Source organism: Quercus lobata, chromosome 2 (genome assembly GCF_001633185.2).
Source record: "Quercus lobata isolate SW786 chromosome 2, ValleyOak3.0 Primary Assembly, whole genome shotgun sequence".
NCBI classification, from domain to species: domain Eukaryota; kingdom Viridiplantae; phylum Streptophyta; class Magnoliopsida; order Fagales; family Fagaceae; genus Quercus; species Quercus lobata.
In genome coordinates, this window is record NC_044905.1 from 7,830,190 (window position 1) to 7,853,569 (window position 23,380).

At 32.8% G+C, this 23,380-nt stretch overlaps 2 protein-coding genes across 2 annotated transcripts; one reads left to right on the forward strand and one right to left on the reverse strand.

Moving 5' to 3' along the window:
- The first annotated feature begins 620 nt into the window (after window positions 1-620).
- Window positions 621-2,402, forward strand: LOC115958405. Its single transcript, XM_031076828.1, has 3 exons — window positions 621-713; window positions 915-1,340; window positions 2,295-2,402. Exons 1-3 carry the CDS (start codon window positions 621-623, stop codon window positions 2,400-2,402), a joined length of 627 nt encoding a protein of 208 aa, XP_030932688.1.
- A 2,874-nt stretch (window positions 2,403-5,276) lies between these two features.
- On the reverse strand, window positions 5,277-9,498 carry LOC115957353 (cytochrome P450 734A1-like). Its single transcript, XM_031075578.1, has 4 exons — window positions 9,001-9,498; window positions 7,224-7,468; window positions 6,438-6,801; window positions 5,277-5,720 (listed from the first exon to the last, which is right to left on the reverse strand). Exons 1-4 carry the CDS (start codon window positions 9,496-9,498, stop codon window positions 5,301-5,303), a joined length of 1,527 nt encoding a protein of 508 aa, XP_030931438.1. The 3' UTR covers window positions 5,277-5,300.
- Between the last annotated feature and the right edge of the window lie 13,882 nt (window positions 9,499-23,380).

A 23,380-nucleotide genomic window follows, 5' to 3' on the forward strand; every position in this document is an offset into this window, starting at 1 on the left:
ATGTTTTTTATAAGAATGGTGAGGCAGTTCAGTAATTAGCTAGATTCAACACTAAGCAACTATTTAAGGTTGATTTACAGAGAAAAAGTGTGCTACTTTAGTTTGTAGCGATCATATAGACTACAGGAAAAGCGGCCCAAACATTTTATATGTGAATAGTTATTACTTGTTCATCATTAAAATGTAAAGCAATGGTTTTTAATTTTGTGTTTCATGTTATGACGCACTCAATGACGTAATTCACTTAGTGGGGGAAAGAAAGTTGAAAGAAAAATGATTAAGTTATTATACAAAAACTTATAAATTAATGTATCAACAGTTGATCTGCTCATGTGGTTACACTCAAAAGATGGAGAATATATTGTCAAATCGAGGTATCACATTGCTAGAGGATTAGCAAGACAGGAGGCTGGTATGGAGGAGTGCTCTAGGGAAGTGTATGGAAGCCTAGTTTGGGGGCACTTGTGGAAGCTACATATCCCAAACAAAATAAAAGTCTTTAGGTGGAGGGCCTACCAAAATGTGCTACCAACACGAGAGAATCTGACTAGGCGTAGAGTAATAAAGGATGATGGCTGCGAATGCTATAAAGGAAACTCGGAGTCTGTTCTTCATGTTCTATGGTAGTGGCGCAAGATGTTTGGGCCGGGAGTTTGAGGAGGTTGCAGAAAGCTAGAATCAGGCAAATGGACTTTACGCAGCTGGTGGTGGAGGTTATCATCAATCTGTCCAGTGAAGAGCAAGAATTATTTTGGGTTTAGTGTTGGGTTATTTGGAATCAACGCAACTCGATGCTACATGGGGGTAAAATACAGAACCCAACACTTTTGAATACACATGCAAGGGAGTATGTGGAGGAATTCAAGGGATCGCAAGCTTAGTTGGCTATTTTGACAAACCCGGGATTGGTGCAGGTTTGGAGACCTCCCACAGGTTCGGTGTATAAACTTAACTTCGATGCGACAGTCTTTGATGGTAATAGATCATCCGAGGTGGGAGTTATCGTGAGGAATAGCTTGGGAGAAGTGATGGCAGACCTATCAGCTCAAGGTCCGGCAGTGGCAAACAGCGAAGAAGCAGAGGCGTTAGCGTGTCGGAAAGCGGTTGAGTTTGCCATGGATGCGGGGTTCATGGACCTGGTGATCAAAGGTGATAATGCAGTGGTGATGAAGGCTATTTCTTCTCCACAGTTGGACAGATCACGGCTAGGACACATATATGACGATATTCGCACGCTAGCTACTGGGTTTAGAAGCTGTACTATTGGATGTGTTAAGCGAAGTGCCAACTCCGTGGCTCATAGCCTTGCACATTTTGCTAGTCACTTAGAGGATGAACTTGTATGGCTTGAGGAATCCCCCCCCCCCCCCCCCAGCTCTTGAAGCCTTGTACTTGGATGCCAGTTCTTTGAATAATGAATGAATTCCGGTTTTGCCTTCAAAAAACAAAATATATATATATATATATATATACTTGGCCACTTTAGGCAACTTAAATACTTTAATTAATAAATGCTTGAATTATTTATCTGTTTGGTTTTATAAGGTTTTTGTTGTAAATTTTATAGTATCCTTAATAACTCTAAAAAATAAAATAAAATATAGTTATACCTTAGCCTTCTTAATTAAATTCAAGTATATGATTGTGTTAATTAATGCAATTAATATAAATAGTGTTATTTTTTAGGGCTAATTACAACTTAATTACAACTTACTCATCTGTAGTTTGGTCGAAATTTAAGTTGCCTACTCGTAGTTCAAAATTTGATATTTTACTCAATTGAGACTCAATCAGGGTTTTGTTACCCACTTCTATTAAAAATGAGGCTAAATTTGTATTTTTGCTCTCTTTTATGTTTCTCTCCTCTCAAAACATAAAAAGCCATAAAAAAATTATATATAAAAAAAAAAAAAAAAAAAAAAAAAAACAAGATCAAAAAGTGAAGTTTTTTGTAAAAATTATGAACAAATATTACCACCACCATAGAAGCTATTAGATTCATGGATTTCATAACAGTTTAATTAAACATTTAAAACAAATGATAATTTGTATATATATTCTATATTTTTAGTCCACAAGTTCTTCTTTGTTAATTTATATTGGTTCGTTCTTTGTTAAGCAGATAACTCGAGAATAGTAGGGGAGGTCAAGCTAGTATCAAACATGCATAAGAGAAAAGCTAAGATGGCTTGCTATTCAGACTATTTTATTGCTTTTCTAGGTCTCTCTTTCGTTTTCTCTCAGACTCTAAAATTGTGGACAATTGAATTACTGATTTTTATGCATATGACTAGGTGGGTATGGTCCGTATGGAACTTTTGGCAGAGGTATTGGAAGTTGTCACATGGTCCCAACTTGGAATCCACGACAAGCCTATAAAGCAACTTCATGATTCAAACTAAAATTTGAAAGCTAGTTCGCATATATATAGGATGATCAAAATCTGATATGTAATGTTTGTTCACAATTTTTATATAAACACTCACTTTTTTATCTTGTTTTATCTTATTCTTTTATATATATATATATATATATATATATATATATATATATATATATTTTAAGTTTTGAGAGGAAAAAGACATAAAAGAGAGTAAAATACATATTTAGCCTCATATTTAATGGAGGTGGGTAACGAAACCCTAATTGAGTTAATTTAAGTGGGTAAAGTGTCAAATTTCAAATTACGGATAGGCAACTTAAATTTTGGATAAACTACAGGTGGGTAAGTTGTAATTAGCCCTATTTTTTAAAAGCAGTCAAATATTTGAATTTAAGTTTTATCTTTTTTTTTTTTTTAATAAGATTGAAACGATAATTAAAATAGTAATCAAAGTCTATCCGATATTTGTGAACTACAAACTACTCCATGAGTCCACCTACCGCTTTATAATAAATAAATAAAAAACAATAAAAAGAAGATGCACAGTTAAATGAAAAAAATGGTGTAGTTGTAAAGGTGCATTTAGTGTGAGTTTGGATAGCACTGATGCATTGGGCGTTTGGCTTTTTCTCTAGGTTCCGTGTACTGTTTACAGGACCCACAAGTACGGAAAAATGTAAATTTTGCTTTAAAATTAGGTCTCACGGCACTATTCACATATTTAAAAATTATTTTGCTATAATGTTTTCAGCAATAAATTTTCAATTTTCAGCAATAAGTGATATCCAAACAGGCTTTTAGAGGGTGTTAATGACAAAATATATTGTAGGATTTTGGTGACTCTCTAGAATAAGCCTAGAACACAGTGAATCATCAGCCACAATTTTATTTGGGAGTAAAATTGGCAGACATGCATGGATAAGTGAGACCATGTACCAGACATGCATGCCTATCTCTCCACTTGCATGTAAGGCACCGTGCACAGCTAACATCTTTAAAAAATTACTTCATGCAACTCAGTAACATTGGTTTCCATTAAGGATTTGTTTAGTTACTCAATGATAGAGGCTGCATTTGGTTCAATGTAAATCGAATTCCGAGTGTAAAATGAATGTAGGGAAAAATGAATTACCGTAAAGAAAATGAAATCCAGGTGTTTGGTTCTACAATGGAAAATAGTCTAGAAAACGATTTATGGTGTTTGGTAATATTCTAAAAATGCTATTTTCCTACAAATTTTTCACATTTTCTCAATCATTTTCTTAGCTCCCAAACAAATTTTATAACAGAAAAATTCAAAATATATACTTAACACAACCAAAAATCAAAATAAAAACATTTTTTTATTCACAAACTCGATGAGAGGAGGAAGAAAGAGTGAGAGATTGAGGGAAAGAGAGGATCGGAGTGGATGGAGGTGGTGGCAGTCAAATCGGGTGGGTTTGGGGGTGGAGTGGAGTGGGTTGGTGGTCGGTGGCAGCCAGATCAGCCAATGCATTGGAAAGCCTGGTGGAGCACGGCCTACAGTTGGTTGTCAAGATCGGAGCTCAACCTGTACTTGTCGGTGCATGGCTGGCGATCGAAGAGGTGGGTCTTGGGTGTTTGTGGATCGGGGATGAGGGAGGGGTGGGCTGAGATCTTCAATTGTGTGATGTTTATGAGTGTGTGTGAGGATTGTGTGAGAAGTGTAAAACTTTTGAAGGTAAAATAAGAATGGAAATGGTTTTATGGGTGAGAAGGGGTTTTTTACGATCAAAGTGTAAAAGAATTTCAGGTTGACCATATTTTCCTTTGGTACCAAACACACAAGGGTGTAAAATAATTTCTTGAAAAGGTTTTCACCCAAAACAAACGCAGCCAGAGTCAACTCTGTTGTGAATCAAGCTACTGCTGTGCACTGTGTTGCGCTATCAAAGCTTGTTTAATTGGAAATTAGTTATAGGATAATAGGCAATGGTAGTTAGTTGTAGTTAGTTAGATCTAGCTATTCATAACTGATTGTATAACAGATTTAGGGAGACTAGTTATTGCTATAAGAAGCTGTGATCACTTGTAAAAAATCATCTTGGAAATAATAAGCAAATGAAATACTTCTCTTATCTTACCCTCTTGTTTCTTTATCTCTCTGTATTCTAATTTTCAAGGAGGCCTAGATATGCATGTTATTATATTTTAATCCGACTTGAATTACTTTATAACCAAAATATTTGATTAAATCCATTTTAACCGGCATATAATAATGGGATTGAACTCCTATCAAATTTTAAAGAAAACTTTATCTATAAAATAATAACTACAATATTATTTATATATATATATATAAAAAATTTATTGATCATATATACAACATATAAAAAATTAAATAGATGTACATATATAGCACCATCCATCATGAACTTCTCTAAATCGGAAAGACTTTTTTTTTTTCCATAAAATCCAAAGTCATTCATTTATAACCTCATTAGCATTATTTTTTATGTTATTAATAAAAACCAAAGGACTTCTGAGCTGAGGAGATGAGGAGATGAGTCTTAAGCCTTTCTAGGGTTTCAATTTTTCAATATAAGCCATGACATTGAAGTAGCTCGATAAGCCGATTAAAGTCGTTTACAAAGATCAGGAAGAGTTTAGGACCTTACATGTACGAGCAAACTATTCATGTCCATTGTAACATGATGAGGACATTGATATATGAACGGTTTGAAAACACCAAGGAGTTTGTCTAATGAGAAAATAATGTTCAGATTATTGTAAAACTCTTATCCACCATGAGATATTTGTCTAATGGTATATGCAAAGTTCAATATTTAGTACGTTAAATCCACATATCATTTTTAATATATTTAAAACAATACATCTCCAAACAATTCGACCATGAACATAAATTGCACGATACACAAGCTGAGGCTTCAAAGCCTCAATTGATTAACCTCTTAAATGCAAGTTGTGCTCCATGTTGAGGCTGTAAGCTTAAAATCATTATCGGTGCATGGACATATGCTGGTGACAATATAAAAGAATATTTTTGAATGATCATAGCTAAAGCTACCTTCATCTCAACCATGGCTAAATTTTGACCTACACAGATTGTGGGGCCTAATCCAAATGGAAAATACGACGCTAAATGCTTTCGAGGCTCAGAAAACCTCAATGGGTTGAATTTATGTGCATCTGTTCCCCATATCTCAGTATCATGATGGACGGAGGTCATCATCAAATAGAGTTGTGTACCAGTAGGAATATCAAGCTTCCCTAGCATAACTCTTTTGGATGTTTCCCTCGCTAGCAAAACAGTCAGAGGGTAGAGACGAAGTGTTTCATTGAGTATCATGCTTACCTGTAGAAAAAGAGCAAGAAACTATACAGTAAAAATTGAGGGTTATGAAAAACATGGTTTGACATTTTATATATTTAATGGAAAAATAAATAAAGTTAATTGCTTAAAAATATTTATAGTACATGAAACAAATATTAGGGATAGAATACCTTGAGGAGATTTCAATTGAAGAGTTAATAAAATATATAGGAACATTACTTGACCTAAAAGCTTGAGGCAATAAATTTGAGTTCAATTATATTATATTAATCACTTACTATTTTTAGGAATATTATCCAACATGAGATACTATACTACTTAATTAACCATACCATTGACAAATGAATATTCAAAAAAACAAGATAATTAAGTTCATTCTTATTGTCATAATGTCATTGTTATTACTTGGATTGCCAAATAAGCCAAGACAATATAGTATGTAGTCATTACTGGGGTTAGTTAATGTTTATAGTAAACGTTAGTGGCTGTGATACTGGAGAGAATACAAATGTGAGGAGAACTAAAATTAACATCATGTTGTGCAAACGGTAAGCCAAAATTACCAACTATGGTCTATGTTTTATATCTTATTTCAAAAACTATGTCCTTTTTAAAAAAAAAAAAAAAATTGATACAAAATAGGAACACTACTCTAGTATCAAATAAAATCAACACTCTTCAGACGGGAATTAATGTTTTAATTTGAATATAGGCAACTTAGTGAGAAATTTAACTTACTATCTTAAATTGGCTTAAATTCTCAGCAGTGGGATGTTCAGTATGTCCACAAATGCGGAAAACTTCTTCCCGTGCCTTAGTTTGCCATTCTTGATGCTGTGCTAGAAGGATGAGTGCCCAAGTCAAAAGATTAGCACTTGTTTCTTTTCCTGCAAAGTAGATGGTCTTACATTCATCTATGATTCCATCCTCCTCCAGTTTTTCTTCTTCACCGTTATGATTCTTATGAGAAGACATTAACAAACCGAGTAAATTTCTTGAATTTTCTCTCACTTTGCTATTGTTATTGATCAACGTCCGAATGGATTTTCGTGTTTCCTTTTCCAGTCTCCACCTCTCTCTATTATTCTTTGTAGGCAAAAACCTGAGAAAGTACAAGGTAAAAAAAAATCATTTTTTTTGTAATATACATTTTAGGTGGTGGAGAGGGATTCAAATCCAAAATGTCACTTTTGAAAACAGCATAAAATTCCAATTCACCTAAAGAACACTAGCATGCAAAAATCATTCCTATATAAATATATAGAAAAAGTAGTTAATCAACAAGGCAAAGAAACACATCCGAGAAAATAGTTAATTACTCAAAAAGCTCCGGATACTAATATGTTTGCCATCAAATTTTTCTTTTAACTTTTAGTTTCTTTGTTTATGTATAGCTTTTAAAACTTCACTTTATTCAACTTTCAACAAATATGCAATTAATGAAAAATTATGTTCAAACACACATGTCCACAATTTGAAAGTCTTTTAGCAAGGTAAGAGTATGAGAATCTTGAATATGTTCACCTATAACCAGGAATATAGATACTCCTTATAGCTTGAGAGACAAGGTGCAATTGCTGCTCTTGTAACATAAAAATTTTCTTCCCCTCCTCAAAACTGCTTCCAAATGCAGTTCTTGATATAACATCTGCCGAAAAGCGATGAAAATCTTTGTGCACATCAACCTCGAATTCATCTCTCCCTCCTCTTTCTTTCTCCCACTCTTGGAGCATCTTCCTGGTACTAGCCACAATTTCTGGAACCCAAGCCTGTGACACCATTTTGACACTTGGGGTGATTGGTCAAAGAGCTAATAAAAAATTGATTTGAACCTGCCTAAGCGGTTCTTATTGTATGTTTACACCTTTATGTTTACACCTTTGCCTTTATATCTAATGAACTATGCAGAGTCAATACATCTTAATTAGTCAATTTACAACAAGTTCTGGTTTATACAATTTTTATGACATTTTAATTCTTATAAAAACTATTATGGTAAATTATTTTTTAAACCTTAAGAGTGTTGGTCATGTTTCATTTAAATCGTAAACTTTCAAATGATTTCATTTAGATTTTAAAGATCCTAAAGCACTCCATTTATATTTGTATTAACAACCATTAAACACCACATAATTAGGTGATTTAAATGAAATTTATTTCAAATTTTGAGGTTTAAATAAAACTTATCTAAAACTATAAAGTTTTAATAATAGTATAAAACTATTTGAAGCTATTGGATTTAAATGATTTTTTTTTTTTTTTAATTTTGAGGTTAATTTAAGGGTGTGTTTAGATACTGCTTATTTTGCAGAAACTGAAAACTCATTACTGAAAGTACTGTAAATAATGGTAAAAGTTAATTGAAATAGTACAGTGGGGCTCATAAATAGTACCAAAACGTGATGAATAGTATCAAAAAGTATATGAACATTAACATGGGACCCACCAAATCCACCAAATTTTCAACAAAACGTAAAAATCTTTTCTTCAAAATGCAATTCAAACGCACACTAAATGAAATATTTTGAAAGTTTAATGTTTAAATATAAAATACCCAAAACTTTAACATTTATATAAAAAACTTTACCCAAACTATTATGTTGCATGTGTAAGACACGGTCACAGCTTAATTAAAAAAAATCATATAAAATCTAAAGAAGATATTTCAAATTATATATATAATAAGAAACTATGTAAGAATGAGTCGAAAAGAAAAATAAAAAGACCATCCACCTTTTCTTTTTGAAATGGTAAGAAATGTTACATAACTCTTTACTGCTCGACCCAACCTCCCTAGATCCCATGCATTAATAACTAATAAGTGCATGGGTAGGTACAACTTGAACTAACAAGCCCGACTAGTGTTATCCACTAGACTCAACCATAGACGTATAACTTTAAGCTATACATTAATTTGAATATTAAAAATTAAAAAAAAAAAAAAAAAAAAAAAAAAAAAAAAAAAAAAAAGTCTATATTTTACAAATAAACTAATATAAAAAATCTAAAATTAATTATAGTTTCACATAGTTACGTAAATTTTGCAAGCAGAGCTAGCTTAATGGACATCCTTTGTCAAACTTAAGTAGAACTAAGCCAATATATATAAAAGTGAGTGATGGCTAAAGTTGATGGTCAAATTATATCCTATTCCTATTAAGGTAAACGATTTCAGGGTTTATCGAACGTCCTTTTAAGTCTATTGAGTTTTGAGTTCACCACCTAAGTGTACCAAAATGGACAAGTAATAAACTTATAATTTTCTTGAGTAGCTTGAAAGGAAGAAGAGTATATTACGTACCTTAACAGTCTCCATCTTAAAAACCTGGTTTAAGATCCTTCGATGGTGTGCCCATCTCTCCCCACTCAGCGCAATTAATCCTTGTCCAAAGAACAGCGCAGACAAAGGGTTGAACCTCAATTTTTCAAACGACACACCCGTATTCAAAAGTGCCTCCTTGATCATATCTGGATCGGCTATAGTCAACCTGGGCTTAGTTCCGAACCAATACAGAAACGTCTTCCCGTACAGAGCTGACCACTCGTAGTAGAAAGGAATTACACGGTGAAGAATGTCGTGGTCCAAAGACTCCAAACACATCGACTTTGAGTGAGCTTTGGCGTACATACGGCGAGTCTCAGCCGTGTTTCCAAAGATCAAACGATAACCAGGGCCTCTTATGCCTTGTTTGCTGAAATGGGCTTGGATTTTCCATGGAACCCATATGATTGAATGTAAGAATTTTAAGAAAAACAAGACGAGGAGGAAAATGAAAATCGCTAGTAGAAGAAACTGCATAGTTGGAGAGAGTGTTTTTGATAAGAATGGTGAGGCAGTTCAGGAATCAGATTCAACACTAAGAAACTATTTAAGGTTGTTTTACAGAGGAAAAGTGTACTGCTTTAGTTTGGTGATCGTAAAGTAGAGAGGAAAAGTGGCACAAAACATTTTATATATGAATAGTTATTACTCGTTCATCATTATAATGTAAAGCAACTCACATCTGACCATGCAATGCACTGGGTTTTGAATTATGCTAGAATCACGTAATTGGACACAATTTTGTACTACAATTTGTCATATGACGAGTTTTAATTGGTAAAAATGTATCTTCATAAAGCCTATTGATACACTTTTGCCAATCACAACTCGCCACATGGCGAGTTATAGCAAAAAATTGTGCTCAATTATGTAGTAATAGCACAACTCCTGGGTTTTTAATTTTGTGTTTCAGGTTATGACGTATTCAGTGACGTCATTCACTTGGTGGGTGAAGAAAATGCACCCAAAAAAGATTCTAAACTTAAGACAAATTTTAATATAAAAACTTATAATCTAATGTGTCAAAAATATTCGGGGGCAACTTAAACATTTTAATAAATAAATGTTTGAATTTTTTTGTGTTTGATAAGTATCAGTTTATAACATTTTTGCTGTAAATTTTGTAATATCTTTAATATCATTCTAAAATAAATATAGTTATATCTTATTCTTCTTAATTAAATTCAAGTATATGATTGTATTAATTGATGCAATATAAATAGTGTTATTTTTTTTTAAGAAGAATACAGTCAAATATTTGAATTTATTTAAGGAAGTTAAACTTAAAAATTACCATGGCTTTTAAATGGAATTGTGGTGTGTCTTTGTGTTAAAACTTATTTCCCTCTCTCTTGTGTGTGTGTTTGTTTCTAAAAAAAAAAAAAAAAAAAAATTAAGGAAGTTAAACAATTATATTTCAGTTTTATCTTTCTTTTCTTTTTTTTAAATAAGATTAAGGCGAAAATACCATTTTGGTCCCTATATTTTGGTATCATAGTCAATTTGATCCTTGATATTTTCAAATTACAGTCAATTTAGTCCCTATTGTTAACTTCCTAACATAAATTACTTATGTGGCAAACGGTGTGCACAATTGACAAGCTTCATGCTGACATGGCTAAAAAATAATATTAAAATATGTTAACTAACGTTAAAAAAATACCAACTCACCATTTTAATAACTTCAAAATTCCACGTTAGAAAAAACAAAAAAAAACACCACTACTTTGAAAATAAAATGAATCTAAAAAACTAAAACTGGGGATTTTCTTTCATTTTGCAATCCAATCACACACAGAGATCCAAATATTTGCAAAACCCTTTCAAGTTCACTCCTCACCAACACGGCCACTCCAGGTAGTGGCTCTCTTTGTTTTCTCTTTGCCTTGCTCATTCTCCCTCTTCGATCTACCCAAACAACTATGACTAGAGACACCAATCTCCACCTCTCACGGACACCAAGCTCCACCTCTCACGGCCATAAGCCACCATTGAAGTAACCTCCTCACTCTTTCTCTTGACCTCGCTCTCTCTCTTCTTTGTTCTCACCGCGAGTAACCCAAGGCAAGAACACCCATCTTCACCCCTTCGCCGTTGACCCCCACCGCCACGATCGAAGGTGAATCTTATGGCCTGTTTGGAAGTTAAAAAAATGAGGGGGAGTAGAGTAAAGGGAAGGAGAGTAATTCAATTACCTTATTTGGAAGTTTTTTAAGGAAAGAGAGGGAGGGGTTTGGAGGGATTTCAACTACCTCTAACCCCTCATTTTTAATTCTCCCAAATTTTAGAGATTTGAATGGGAGTAGAGTAGATAAATTATTGACAAAATGAATTCCCTAATTTACCCTTTCTAAATTAAAAAAATTACAAACTCTCTCGTACAACTTCTTCAAGCATCAAACATGATCATCCAAAATATAGTCCTAATATTTTCCTCCCAATTTTCTCAGCAACCAAACAGATTATAGACCTCATATTACACTCATTCTTCAAGCATTAACAGTCAAAAAATTCATCACAATAAAATAATGTAACAAAATTCAAGCCAATCATAACAACACAACATTATTAACATAAAAAATATGATCTTTTTTTGAAACCGTGAATTGAAAGCTTGGTTTTGAAGAGAAAAAACGCAGATTAAGAACCACGCCGAGGAGTCCAATCTTTGATGACGTCGCCGGCGACCTCCACAAGCCACGCCGGCCGGCCCTGTTGGTTCCTAACCATGCAAGGCTCGACTCTCGCCCTATTGTTAACATTCCTCCTCTCTTTCTCGGCCGCCCCATTCCTAACCCCAATGTCGGTTAGGGCACGCTCCTGGGTGCTCCAACATCATCTCCGATGGCTGTTGTTATCAAAGGAGGACAGCTTCTTGCGCGACTCGCTCATCAACGATGAGCTGAAAATGCAACCCATGGTCACCGAATTCGGCGGCGCATCGGAGACTTTCACAAAAGCAATAACAAAAACCACAAGTTGTGTTTGTAAAAAAGTTCTCTATGTTATGTTGACACCAAAACGACATCATGCTGTTTGTTTTTTTTTTTTTTTTTTTTGGCAAGAGTGCTGTTTGATTTTTTCAGTAAACAAACAAACCAAAATTTTTTTTTCTTATTTTAAGGATGATTTTTTTAGTATAATAAAAAGGCATAAAAAAAACATTTAATCATAGACCAATGTTGATTATTTAATTCACATCACAAAAAAAAAAAATTATAAAAAAAAATATTGCATGCTATAGTCATAATTATTTAATCTAACAAATTAATCATAGACCAATGTTGCAAGTTCATTTTCAAATAGGGGTAAATTTGTCTATTTAAATCATTTCCTCTCCTTTCCATCCTAATTTTTAAAATATCCAAACAAGGGGAATGACTAATTACTCCATTCCCCCTTACTAATTTTAAAAACATCCAAATAAGGTGGAGGATAACCACTCCCCTCTACTCTCCTCCCCTTTACTCCACTCTACTCTACTCTCCTCTCTCTCTAAACATCCAAACAGGCCATTATTTATTCCACTTCAATTGTTGTGATTTCTTGGGTTCTCCACTGCTATGATTTGGGTTTTTTATTGGGTTTAATTTATGGGTTTAAGATGGTGCGTGTAAACAACTAAATTTCTTGAGCTTGTGGAATTTCTTTGTATTTTTGAGTTTCAGCTTCGTGAATTATAGGTGGGTTTGTATCCTGTAATTATTGAGTTGTTGTGGATGAGTGAATATGGGAATGTTTGCTCTATGAGTTTGTGAAGCCTAAGCTTGTGTGTATTGATGGACTGTTGGGGTGTTCCCAGATTTTGGATTTGTGTTTGGATTGCAAGAAAATGAAAGAAAATCTAGATTCATTTTGTTTTAAGAGTTGTGGGTTTTTTTTTTTTTTTTTCTTCTTACATAGCATTCTATAATTATCAAAATGATGATTAGGCATTTTTTTGATGTTAATAAAAAAAAATTAATATTATTTTATAATCCATGTCAGCGTTAAGCTTGCTAATTGTGCACACTGTTTGCCACACAAGCAATTTCCATTAGTGAGTTAACGGTAGGGATCAAATTGACTACAATTTGAAAATATCAATGACCAAATTGATTGTTATGAAAATGTAGGGACTAAATTGACTGTAACACCAAAATGTATGGACCAAAATATTGTTTTCGCCTAAGATCAAAACAGTAATTAAAATAGTAATCAAAGTCTATACTATATGTAAACTACAAACTACTCCAAGAATTTATCACCTACCGCACGCTTTATAATCAATAACAACAAAAAGAAGATGCATGGTGAAATGAAAAAATGGTGTAGTTGTAAAGGTGCATGTAAAGGGTGTTGATAACAAAAAAAAAAATTGTAAAATTTTGAGGACTCTATGCAAGTTTAATAGTTATGCGGAATAAAATTGTGTGTTCAGTTTTAAGAAGTGTATAATTTATATTTATATATCAAAAAATCAAAATAAAAACTAATTAGTATCTTGGTCTATTGATAAAGAGCATAATTAAGAGTGGACACTATAAGTTGAAACTTTCTAAAAAAAGTGTATAATATATATTTATACAAGTCATAAATGGATAATTGGATAATTAGATACCCAACCCACTTATGATCTAACCCAAATTGCACCCAATCCACCCAATTGCCACCGCTATGTATAATATAATTTTCCAAATAAAACCAAGATTTAAATGACTAACCAAAAGTAATAATAATAAATTAAATTATCATAAATTATACATATAAAAAGTCGACATACATTTAAAGTCATATCCTTTACTTAAAAGAGAAATGTTATGTTCTGTTGACACCTCATTTTGCAACTCGCATTTAACCTCACCTGAAGAGTAAAAGGGTAATTTTGCCTTGGAAATATGCATCTTGATTCTAGCCATTAGATCCTTAATCTCATTTCACCAAAATGATCTTGATGTTGTAACGATCAAATCGACTGGTCATAAGCCCTAATCGAACCACCAGATTGAAAGTTATCGCCAAATCAAGTTTTAATGGCTGAGAAGTGTAATCAATTTGAGATCAATAATGTGTCATAATTTGATTGGTTAGGACTACATTTTATGGTGAGGTTGCATACACCTAATTAATTAGATAGTTAAACATTAATTATTCAATGAGTAATTTGTGGCAATTATCTTTTAATTAGAGTAAATTTGAAACCAATTAAGCCCGAAATGGGAGTAATTGAAGCCATTTAATGTTAATTGGGAGCTAATTTGGGACCTATTAATGTTAATTATGCTGAAACCATTTTCTAAACAAATGACCTCTACTCACCATTTCATCAATATCTCTCAGAATATTTTGAATCTGTGAATGAGGTTAATTTTCCCAAAAACTAGACATCCAGGGCTTTAATTTGAGCACAAAAACAAGACAATTCCAATCAGAATTGAGTTATATATGATTTTTCGAAATTAGCTCTACAGGCTGTTACAGCAACTACGGGAAAACCGAATTTTGACTTGCTCCTCACTCCCACCAATCTCTCCATTTAATGCACCAGATTTTCCCCAAGGCTAAAATGAGGTCTAGGTTTATGATTCTTTGTCAACCCTCATTAAATGGCCTTCCATTCATATTTCTCCCACCACTACTATATAAACTCTCCGTCTCCTTCATTCCATGACACACAAAAAAAACCCCTCTCTTCTTCTCACTTGAGTTCTAGTGAAGTAGAGTAGTCTTGTCATATCTTGGTCTTCCTAAAACTCAAGGTATTGAGTGAAACTCACTCTCCCTCTCCTAACTCTTCTTTTTCTCCACCCTTAGAACCTCTACTAAGAGTTTCCTCTTCCACCGTATGGATCTTGCACGAAAGTATAATCCCCTTCCCTAACTGTTTGTTTATGTTGCCATGATGAGAACTTAAGATTAAAGTATGATAATTCCATTGAATATGTTTGAATGTTCTTAATTGTTCTTATGTGTTCTTCACATGTTCTTGACTGATCATCACATGTTTATGCATATCACTAGATTTAATCTTAAATCCACATCAAAAATATAAAAAACATGTTTGTTTAATAATTCTTTCAAATCCTTGTATCTAGGTTATCACCATCCACACACTTTAAATTTAACATGTAAATTGATTGACATATTGGATGATATGATATGAATGTTGGCCACCATAGTCTAGAAGACCGGTTTCACCGGGTAAGGTGGGTGCCTAATACCTTCCCACCTTGTAACATAACCTCCGAACTTAGATCAAGGGTTAGTAGATCAAATGCTTATCCATGTAATTTTTTATTTTTAAATTGTAACTAGGAAACAAAGCCATGTATTTTATCTTAGATTGTATCTAGGACTAAAACCATGTAATTTCCTATGATCAATGTAAATTCAATTTCAAATAAATAAAATGAGGAATTTTTCAATTTTGGTTTTCTTATTTATTCCAATAATTAAATAAGTGGCGACTCCATTGTAAAACCCTTAATCTAAAGGGGAAAATATAACTAGTCGAACTTCCATTTTGAGAGGCAATAACACGACTCCACCCATTCACGTGGGTTTGGCTCAATATCCTATAAAAAGGGGGCCGAGGGCGCAGTCTCTCACATGTTCACAATATTTTCATAACAAATATTATGTGGCAAGTTGTTATGGGTTATTATGGGTTGTTATTGAAGGAGTAGAAAAGTAATTTCAGTGGTAGGTTCAAATTATAACCAATAGCAGCTATCTATGATTTGTTTTGAAAATGTTGCGGACAAAACACCTCACTTGTTTAAAATCCAACTATTTAAAAGCAATTGTGATCAATTCCAATTTCCAAAAGTGTTAACTTCGTATTGTACTTAGTTTTTCCGTATAGGCCCTCTTGTTATTACCAATTGGCCCACTTGCATGTAAAAGCATTCACATCCGGTCTTTCATATGCCATATGTTGGAATATTTTAGCATCAAGGCACAAAAATGATGCATTACCCGATTTGGTAATTGTAAAAATAAAATATTCATTTTTATTTCTTTCTTTCTCTTTCTCTCTGACTCACTTCTCTCTCTGTCTTGTACTCATTCCTCTCTCTTCTTCATCTTCTCTATTTTCTCTCCATTTCTCCCTCTTCTATTTTCTCTCCGTTCTTCTATGTCTCTTGGCATGGCGTGGTAAATCTTGTTGGCTATAAAGTCCAAGATCCAACAAGAGTTTTCTATATTTTCGATGCATTGAAAGAAATTAGAAATCTACATTCTTGGCAAGGCTGAGCAACCTGTCGTTAATGGGTTTGCTTGTCAGTGTGGTGGCATGTTTGTCGTCAAAATCGGCGCGTTGGATTTGCTGCCATGGGTAATGAGTTTGCTAATCGGTGTGGTGGCATTGTTGTCAACAAGATCAGAGTGATGGGTTTTAAGATCGGCGTGGTTGTCAACAAGATAGGTGGTGGTTTTTTTGTGGTTCCTGCAGTAGGTTTCTCTTGGTGGTTGTCGGCGTGGGTTTCATCTAAGGTTGTCAACATGGGTTTCTCTTGGTGATTCTTGCAATGGTTGCTTTTTTGTTGTTGTTATTTTTTTTTCATTTCTTTTTTATAGAAACTTTTGTGGTTTTTGGTAGTGGGTTTGGTGGTTTTTTTAATGGGTTTTGGTGGTTGGAATGGTGGTGGTGTGGTGGTGGGTACTGTGATTATGGTGGTGGTTGCTAACCAGTGCCGTGGTGGGTTTGTGTGGTGGTGGCTGGGTTTTTTCGCTTAGTGTCGTGGCTGGGTTTGCTTGGTGATGGTGGTAGCTAGGCAGGGTTTGCTTGGTGATGGTGGTAGCTGAGTTTTCCTGTTGTGGCGTAGTTTTTTTAATTATTTTTTATGAAGAGGAAGAGAGACAGAGAAAGAGGAGAGGAAAAGAGAGAAATAGATGGTGATATTAATATTTTAATGAATAGTTGAGATAAATAAGAAATGGGATGTTGGATGTATTATAAAATGGTATGGTATAATTGATAAAGTAGCTTTTTGAGATGGTAAAATAGAATAGTAGGAAGATTGCGGATGTGAATGCTCTAAGGCACCAGTCAATTACGAAGGACTCAGAGACGTATATTTAAAACAACATCCATCTTAAAAGCCTAGTTTGTGAATGATTAAATCTAATAAAATGAAAAGTTTATTTAAAGATTAAGATTTTATTTCTTAAATTTAACAACGTATAAAATGTCACGTCATTTAAAATGTTAAAGATTGTTTCACTAGTTATAAGGTTATATTCATATATTTAATTTGAGTCAAGAAATTATCCTTTTGAACCCCAATTAATGGAATAAAATAATGGAACCATCAAATTGGACTCTTCTACAATTTAAATGAAAATTTTGTCCTTAAAATAATAGCTAAGGTTGACCATATATCCAACATATTGTGAGAGACCGCAAAAGTGCCTCTCAAAAAAGGAGATTTGGATGCTTTTAAGGACATCTCTCTTTTTGGGTAAGTGGTGTGAAGTCGCCACTTATTTTTTTTATACAAAAAATAAGAAAAACTAAATATAAATACAGGACTGAATTGTTCCTCTATCATTGATTGAATAAAAAAATACATATTTGAAAATTTGAAAAATTACATGGTTTGGGTTCTAGTTACAAACTACCAAATAATTACATGGCTTTTTGTCCTAGTTACAAACTACCCAAAATAAAAATAAAGATAAGGCTTAGATCTACTTATCCAAAGACCTAAATTTGGAGACTAGGTTACGGAATGGGAAGGTGCTAAGCACCCATTCCGCCTAGACAAAGTCTGGTCTTCTAGACTCTTGCGACCTATGTACCCCTTTTATGCATGCTATTATATGTCGCACATGTAAAACAAAACTAAATCACACAAATTTATTTATGAATGCATCCTCTTCTTTGTTTGAAGAAAAAATCAAATCTGTTGTTGTGAGTAAAAGAATTTGATTTCAGTTTATAAAAAATCATATCTGCGTTTGTTGTGTAAAAAAAAAAAAAAAGGTTTTTGGAGAGAAAATTCAAATCTGTGTTTATTTAATTAAAAGTTAAAACAAAGTCTTTTGGTTTAAAAAAAAAATCAAATCTATTTTTAAGAACCTAGAAAAAAGAAAAAGATTTTTTGAGAAGAGGGTTTCATTCATGAAATAAATTTATGCTACATATTTTGGACAAAATAAACACAATAAATACAATCATGCATGATCTTTTCCTTTATTTCAAAATCCGCATATGTTAAAAAAATTAGGTCTATATCTAAGGAAGACACAAATTAGCTTTTGACTTAAGAAAAATTCAGATCTACATCTAATGAAGTTGCAGACTAATTTTTGATTTAACAAAAAATTCAGATCTGTATCCAATGAAGATGCAAATCTGCTTTATTTTGAGAAAAATTCAGATCTACATCTAAGGAAGATGCAAATCTGTTTTTATTTTAAGAAAAATTCAAATCTACACCTAATGAAGATGCAGATCCGTTTTTATTTTAAGAAAAATTCAAACGTACATCTAATGAAGATGTAGATCCATTTTTATTTTCAGAAAAATTCAAATCTACATCTAATGAAGATGCAAATCCGTTTTATTTTGAGAAAAATTCAGATCTACATCTAAGGAAGATGCAAATCCATTTTGATTTTGAGAAAAATTCAGATCTACATCTATTAAAGATGCAGATCCGTTTTTATTTTGAGAAAAATTCAGATCTACATCTAATGAAGATGCAGATCTATTTTTAGTTTTAAGAAAAAGAATTGATTACTTGCAAATCTTTGAAATTAAGAAAGAGATCATAACAATTATAAAAGATTCAAGATCATGCTGTAAATAAAACAATAATACATGATATGAATATTTGAAACAACTAAACTAAAAAAATAAACATGCATCATCGCAACAAGAGAAGCATAAGAAAAAGGGTTAAGAAAAAACCTCTTGCACGGAGCACTCTTCTTCTTGAGATGATATTTTAGGGTTCAAAGAAATTTATGCAATTATCTTTGAAATCTAAAAACCTTAATTTAAGAGAGAATACCAAAAAACGGGAGTGAGAAATTTGAGAGTGCAAAAGGGTGTCTCTCCTTGAGCGTAAAAGAATGTTCTGAATTTTAAGATCCAGTCCGTATTTATAGAGACTAGACGCTTAAAAAATAAGCAACGATGGGTAGAATGTGAATCGGGACGCGTCTTTTTGCAAAAAAGTCAAAAAGGGTGTGCCTTATCACGGCACCTAAAGAGAATTGAGCCAAAGCCCAAAAGAGTGCAATTCGGCACTTTTAAAGTGTCATTCAGCACTCCTAAAGTGCCAAATGGTACTCTTAGGTGCTGATCCACTTTCATGTTCAAGTGCGTTTTGGACTCCTTTTTTAGGTTTTCTTGAGCTAGGCCTTGCACTTAGACGTGCTTTCAATACGTATTCTAAGATTTTTATCTTTTTTCTGGATAATTCAAGTCTTTTCAGGAAAAATTATCTTATAGATAAATACCATAAAATAAATCTTAATAAAGTTCAGATTATCCACAATTTTATTGTTGTCTAATTATCCCTTTTATTCCTATGCAAGCAATCCTATTTTAAACACTAATTATCAATCAATCACAAAATTATTTAATTAATTTTAATTGTTTAACCATTCAGAATTAATTTAAACGAATCATTCGTGGTTGACTCTACTTAGACACAATGCATGCTAACCGTGCAAACTTGATCATGTGATATCTTTCAATCTGATAGTTCGATTTGGAAATTGAACACACCGTTGTAACCGTTAGAATCTCAAGATCATTTTTATGATATGCAATGAATGAATTAATACAATCATGAATTTTGGGATACATGGATGGTCATTCCAATTATTTTCCTTAATTAAATCATGAGTGCAAAATCAAATGTTTACAGAATGCCCCTCATTGACAGAACTTGGAAAACGAATATCAATGTAAAACAAAGACACTAATTTTAGCGGCCATGATTTAATTGAGGTTTAATTTTCAAAGATTACCTAGCCCCTAAACCTAAAAGTTTGGAAAATAGAACTAGTGCCTTGCCTTTTGACAAAAAATGAAAATTCTTGACCTAGCTAGTAGCTGATCACTCTGGAAATGATTCTTGACAATTGATATGATCAAGAGGCTTTTCATTCCTAATCTTGGTAATGGAGTTGTCTGCAAACGAGGGGCTTTTGAACCTCAATCTTGACGATAGGAATTGTCTACGATCTCGATCTTGATGAAGGAAATGCCTGCAACCAAAGAATATGATCTTGACAAGGAAATGTCTGAAACCAAAGGACTTGATCTTGACAAAGGTAGTGTCTACGACCAAAGGACTTGATCTTGACAAAGGTGGTGTCTACGACCAAATGACTTGATCTTGACGAAGGTGATGTCTGGGACCACGATCTTGATCTTGACTACGTAAATGTCTATGACCAATGGATTTGATCTTGATTGAGGAAATGTCTGCGACCACGATCTTGATCTTGACTATGTAAATGTCCGCGACCAATGGAACTAATCTTGACTGAGGAAATGTCTGGGACCATAATCTTGATCTTGTCTACGTAAATGTCTACAACCAATGGATCTAATCTTGACTGAGGAAATGTATGCGACCAATGGATCTAATCTTGATTGAGGAAATGTTTGCAACCACGATCTTAATCTTGACTACGTAAATGTCTGCGACCAATGGATCTGATCTGGACTGAGGAAATCAAGGGCTTCTCATCCTTGAAACCAAGTTGTTGCCTGCAAAAGTCAAAATTTGAAATTAGTCTCTAACTGATGAGTGTTTTGTTGTTCCCTTGCTTTTTTGAAATGTGTGATTTTCATTTGTCCCTATTTTATTTGAATTTTAAACTTGGGATTTTGAAAATTTGTGACTTGAAATTTTGAAACTTGAAATTTAGAGTTTGGAATTTGGAATTTGCAATTTGAAATTTGAAAACTAAAGATTTGAATTTTTTTTTTTTTTTTTTTAAATCGGGCATTGAGAATGTGGAATTTTTAAACTTGGGAATGAAAATTTGGGATTTGGAGTTTGAAACAAAACTTGAAAATTTGAACTTGAAGTTTTATCCTCAACCTATTCCAAAAAAAATTCATCCTTATTATTATTTTTTTTTTTTTGAAAACTTGATTTTTTTATTCTTCTCTCTTCATGATGTGATTTTGATTTTTGATTTTTTTTTTTTTTTAAGAATAGAAAAGAAAAGATTTTTTTTTTTTTTTTTTGAGTTGATTGAGTCAACTTAGTTTGACTGAATTGACTCAGTAACTCAGTTGATGCTTTAATGTGGGGGCCAAATTTTGCCCCCCATTCATCATATCTCTCTTTTCTTTTTCTTTTTTTGCTTCCTCCTTCATCACCTTCTCTCCCTCCATTATCATACAACATCTCAACAAACATAAATAAACAAACAAACAACAATATCATGCAAGACCATGCAAAACTAGGGTACATATTTGGTCACTTAAGTCTAAGACGAAACTTAGCCCTCGACATCCCTAGTGGAGTCGCCACTATGAGAGACCGCAAAAGTGCCTCTCAAAAAAAAGAGATTTGAATGCTTTTAAGGGCATCTCTCTTTTTGAGTAAGTGGTGTGGAGTCACCACTTATTTAATAATAAAAAAAAAACTAAATATAAATACATGATTGAATTGTTCCTTTATCATTGATTGAATAAAAAAATACATATTTGAAAATTTGAAAAATTACATGGCTTTGGGTCCTAGTCACAAACTACTAAATAATTACATGACTTTTTGTCCTAGTTACAAACTACCAAATAATTACATGGCTTTTTGTCCTAGTTGCAAACTACCCAAAATAAAAATAAAGACAAGGCTTAGATCTACTTATCCAAAGACCTAAATTCAAAGGCTAGGTTACCGAATGAGAAGATGTTAGGCACCCATTCCGCCCAAACAGAGTTTAGTCTTCTATACTCTTGTGACCTATGTACTCCTTTTATGCATGCTATGAATGATATGTTGCGCCTGTAAAACAAAACTAAATCACACAAATTTATTTATAAATGCATCCTCTTCTTTGTTTGAAAAAATCAGTTTTATTGTTATAAGTAAAAGAATTTGATTTCAATTTATAAAAAATCATATCTGCTTTTGTTGTGTAAAAAAAAAAAGGTTTTTGGAGAGAAAATTTAGATCTGTGTTTATTTAATTAAAACAAAGTCTTTTGGTTTTAAAAAAAAAAAAATCAAATCTATTTTTAAGAACCTAGAAAAAAGAAAAAGATTTTTTGAGAAGAGGGTTTCATTCATGAAATAAATTTATGCTACATATTTTGGACAAAATAAACACAATAAATACAATCATGCATGATCATTTCCTTTTTTTCAAAATCCACATATGTTAAAAAAAAAATCAAATATGTATCTAAGGAAGATATAAAGCAGCTTTTGACTTAAGAAAAATTTAGATCTACATCTAATGAAGATGCAGACTAATTTTTTTATTTAATAAAAAATTCAGATCTGCATCTAATGAAGATGCAAATCCGCTTTATTTTGAAAAAAATTCAAATCTACATCTAAGAAAGATACAGATCTGTTTTTATTTTAAGAAAAATTCAAATCTACATCTAATGAAGATGCAGATCCGTTTTTATATTAAGAAAAATCCAGATCTATATCTAATGAAGATGCAAATCCGTTTTATTTTGAGAAAAATTCAGATCTACATCTAATGAAGATGCAGATCCGTTTTATTTTAAGAAAAATTTAGATCTACATCTAATGAAGATGCAAATCCATTTTTATTTTGAGAAAAATTCAGACCTACATTTAATGAAGATGCAAATCTATTTTTAGTTTTAAGAATAAGAATTGATTACCTGCAGATCTTTGAAATTAAGAAAGAGATCATAACAATTATAAAAGATTCAAGATCATACTTTAAACAAAACAATAATTCATGATATGAATATCTGAATCAACTAAACTAAAAAAATAAACATGCATCATCACAACAATAGAAGCATAAGAAAAAGGGTTAAGAAACAACCTCTTACATGGAGCACTCTTCTTCTTGAGAGGATATTTTAGAGTTCAAAGAAATTCATGTAATTATATTTGAAACCTAAAAACCCTAGTTTAAGAGAGAATACCAGAAATGGGGAGTGAGAAATTTGAGAGTGTAAAAGGGTGTCTCTCTTTGAGCGTAAAAGAATGTGCTGAATTTTGAGATCCAGACCCTATTTATAGAGAGTGGAATGCTTAAAAAATAAGTAATGACGAGTAGAATGCAAATCAGGATGCATCTTTTTGTGAAAAAGTCGAAAAGGGTGTGCATTATCAGCACCCGAAGAGAATTGGGCCAAAGCCCAAAAGAGTGCAATTCGGCACTTTTAAATGCCGATCGGCACTCCA

Coding starts and splice junctions, on each gene's coding strand:
- LOC115958405 (XM_031076828.1), top strand. CDS start 621: ATGGTAGTGGCGCAAGATGTTTGGGCCGGGAGTTTGAGGAGGTTGCAG. Junction 714..914: donor TTACGCAGCTGGTGGTGGAG/GTTATCATCAAT, acceptor GGATTGGTGCAG/GTTTGGAGACCTCCCACAGG. Junction 1,341..2,294: donor GTCACTTAGAGGATGAACTT/GTATGGCTTGAG, acceptor GCATATGACTAG/GTGGGTATGGTCCGTATGGA.
- LOC115957353 (XM_031075578.1), bottom strand. CDS start 9,498: ATGCAGTTTCTTCTACTAGCGATTTTCATTTTCCTCCTCGTCTTGTTT. Junction 6,802..7,223: donor ATCTATATTCCTGGTTATAG/GTGAACATATTC, acceptor GTACTTTCTCAG/GTTTTTGCCTACAAAGAATA. Junction 5,721..6,437: donor ATTTAAGCCAATTTAAGATA/GTAAGTTAAATT, acceptor CTTTTTCTACAG/GTAAGCATGATACTCAATGA.